The sequence below is a fragment of the Psilocybe cubensis genome, chromosome 12, assembly GCF_017499595.1.
Source record: "Psilocybe cubensis strain MGC-MH-2018 chromosome 12, whole genome shotgun sequence".
NCBI classification, from domain to species: domain Eukaryota; kingdom Fungi; phylum Basidiomycota; class Agaricomycetes; order Agaricales; family Agrocybaceae; genus Psilocybe; species Psilocybe cubensis.
In genome coordinates, this window is record NC_063010.1 from 37,840 (window position 1) to 41,262 (window position 3,423).

General features: G+C 48.6%; 1 protein-coding gene across 1 annotated transcript; it reads right to left on the minus strand.

Moving 5' to 3' along the window:
• Positions 1–1,860: 1,860 nt before the first annotated feature.
• JR316_0012026 (uncharacterized protein) lies at positions 1,861–2,928 on the minus strand (the record flags this gene model as incomplete). Its single annotated transcript, XM_047897667.1, has 5 exons — positions 1,861–2,122; positions 2,185–2,226; positions 2,315–2,353; positions 2,423–2,818; positions 2,867–2,928. 5 exons carry the CDS (start codon positions 2,926–2,928, stop codon positions 1,861–1,863), a joined length of 801 nt encoding a protein of 266 aa, XP_047742556.1.
• Between the last annotated feature and the right edge of the window lie 495 nt (positions 2,929–3,423).

Genomic DNA, 3,423 nt, shown 5'->3' on the forward strand with positions numbered 1-3,423 from the left:
ACCAGCGTCGTGATTATAGACCTGGTATAGCTGCCGCGGCGTCAATCTTTCGCGTGCGCCGGCGCAGTGGGAAGTCGACAGTGCGAGCCACGAAGAGGAAGGGGAGAAGTTGTTGGTGGTTCCGATTGTTCCGGTCGAGAACAGTGAAGAGGAAAGCACTCACCGAAATCCTCCGAGTCCTCATCGTCATCCATTGACCCCGCCTAGAAGCCACGCTGCTGTGCGAGGCACAGGGTCCCTGCATTTCTCGACTTTATCCAGCTTCCCTTCCCTTCAAATCGTCGTCTTTGGGGTATTTGGAGTGGAGGTGGCAGTGGAAAAGAACGAAATTGTGAGCGGTTGTTTGTCCTTGCTATTGTCAAGCAAATTCAAACTCCGCCTTGACTGTTGAGTGGGGATGAGAGTGCGAGTGGTGAGAGAGAGGTTGTGGCTGAGGTGGGCGGGAACGTGAAGGGATGCGAGGACCCATCATAGTTCGCATTGCGTGTCGCGTTCGTGGGCATGTTGGTGGGAAGAACCTCACATTACTTCGTCTCAACGCGCGCAGGGGTCGAGGGAAGTTAGTGAGGTTTAAACGTGTAGGGGAATTGATGTTGGTGAGTGAGTTGTTTTTGGTCTCATGTTCTGGTAGATGGAATGGATGAACAGACGAGCGTGCCATCACCCTTCGCTGGTATCCCCACTACCTCAGTCTTCCCTTCCATTGGCATATTGTGGTACGCACAACATAGTCATCGTGGCCCAGAATGGGGTCTATGTGCACATTGTGCGCATTCCATACAGTTGATATGCCGCCTGCGTTGTTTATGCATTTAGGCTGCCAATTTTACCAGTGGATAGTGACGTGTGCACTACATTTCATTCTTCTGCCATGCACCCGTGCTTGTTTCAATACATCCTGACTGGCCTGTCAATGGTGCTCCATACATTTGAAAGGCACTTCTCGCGGAGCACACACTGGCTGCCTATCGGTGTGTATATGTGTACTACATTATGATTAGCGAGATTCACAGTGAGTTTGGGTTATCCATGTTTACGAGCATCCACTCAAGGCCACGGCCACGTCTAAGGTCCCTCTCAACATCCAGTCACTGTTATTATGGCTGGTATTTATTTTTTTTGTATTCCAATCGCCTCACACTTGGACTAGTGTTCTTGGATACATTGTCTAAATTTTCATTTCTCCGTGGTGATGTGTTTTTAGTGCGTCTCTGTCTCGGCGCATCTGTATCAAATGTTAGATAAAAATGTGTTTTACTGCCTAGTTGGGTTTAAATATTATATCTTCCATACAATTGAGAATAACACCCCTTTAAAAATGCAATGTGTCAACGTATGCGCAATGGTATGAATGCATCATGGGCTCATTATAGCTGGAAAAGAGAAGGACGAGATGATTTAACAAGAATTACCACAAGCCGAGGCAAACCAATTTCCTCACCCTACCCCCTACTGTTTTCCGGTTGTACTAATTGAAATTCCTCGTAGTACGTACGCAAATAGGTCTTATTATCATTCAATTCTCCTTCTTACTGCCCATCCATCGATATTGGTCAAAAGGCCTTAATTACGAAGTGCCAAAAGGCCGTTGGCAGAAAGATATCCCACGGTCACTGCACATCTTGATGATCTCGGTAGTACTAGCCCGACCGCAAAGTGTTATCTGATCTCTTATCTCACTCTTCAGCATTGTACAATGTTGCTGCTCTCCCACCTACCCATTTCAAGACAAACAATGCTCAAACTTGGGAAAAAACTCTGTGACAACCAAGGTATTTCTACTGTGTTTCATTTTTATTAAATACTAACTAAATTTTCTTGGCTGTCGAAGTGTCGAGCGTGAGGTAACGCCCTGACCTCCTATGGCCTTTGTACGGCCGACATCACCTGGAAGGTGAGTTCCTTCCCCTTCTTTGAGTGGCGCTCACGGTCATGCACCACCACATGCCCCTCCGAGACCGCACCAGCCATGCATCGCGGTGTGGCCGGCTTGCGATGCGGCCTCCGAGTCGGTGCGGCCGTCAGGGCCCTCGCGACCCTGCCTTCTCCTGCCTTTTGGTCCCGAAGAGGGTCCCGTGGCGACCTCTTTCGTGGACGTTTTGCGGCAGGTGCGGATTTGCTGCTGGAACAGAGTGGGACGGGTATCAGTTGTTGAGAAGAGAAAAAATGGTGTGTTGTACATACCCATCGTTGTCCACCGTTGACAGCCTTCGCTTCCTAGTATATCTGGAAGCGGTTGACACTTGGCTAATTTTTTGCAGTCATTGTCAGTTCCGCTGTCGTGTTTATTGACTATATGAACGGAAACTCTTACCTGTCGCCGTTCCGTGTTGCAGAGAGATGGTTCGTCATCCTAAATTACAATAGATGATATTAGCCGCAGTTCATACTCTGGGGGAGAAAAGGAAACATCATGTCATACCCTCCATCTCTGCATCTGAGCCGGGCGAAAGGCTCAACGGGGTCTCCCCCGGAGCCCTCTTTGCGGTTCAATGTCCACTGCGTGGATCTATTCACATGAAGTGTTTCCTTTTCTTCGATATGGGAGTGGAAACTGTTGCTAGAACTCCCTGGGAGGCTAGCATGACTCCCAGGGCGATAAGATGAAACCAGTTGCTCAACACTTTCCAGCGCTGAAAACAACTGCCATCTTCGCTCTTCATCTTCCGTGTCTACCCTCGTATGGGTTTTCGCCACCTGTGTGGATGGGTCTGTGTCGGCGTACCAGATCCCACCGTGAACGATATCGATGTGTCGATCACATTGCACATTTGTAGTGGCACCCCCCGTGGAAGACGTTGACGGATAGCTTAGATTCCTGAAGAAGGACATTAGTTTGGCTGAAAGTCTAGGCCAATAAACATACCCATCAGTCACGTCCACGGATGTATATTCACCAAAGTTTTCGAGCGACTGTGATTGGCGCATGCTCGATGGCGCCTGACAAAAGGTCGGTGGATAAGTTGCAGATGTACATGAATCCTCAGGAAAGATTCTGCACGGATCCGGAGTTGACACACGTCCCGAAGTCAATGGGGGGGAAAAGTCAGGAGACAACCTAAACAAAGCTGTTGGCGGATGTGTGGTTAGCAGGCCGAAGTGAAAACATGGAGCATGCCAATTCTTACAGTTGATGGCCTCAAAGTTTTGAAAAGAATACATGGTAGATGGCTCCATCGTAGGGTGCGGTGAGAGATCAATGGTGGATGCCGATGTTGATGCTTGTTGCGGGTGGTTGACTGGAAAAGATTGAGTGTATTTGTTGAAAAATGGTGCGTAAGAGTCGATAACAGGTATATGTCCTCCATCCGCCTCGTTGAAAGAGGAGTGTATTGACGGCTCTCTCTGTGGTAATATTGTTGTACTGGCTGCAAAGAGGTCAGTGATCGATAAGAAAGCCAACTTCATCACTGGGAAAGAGCA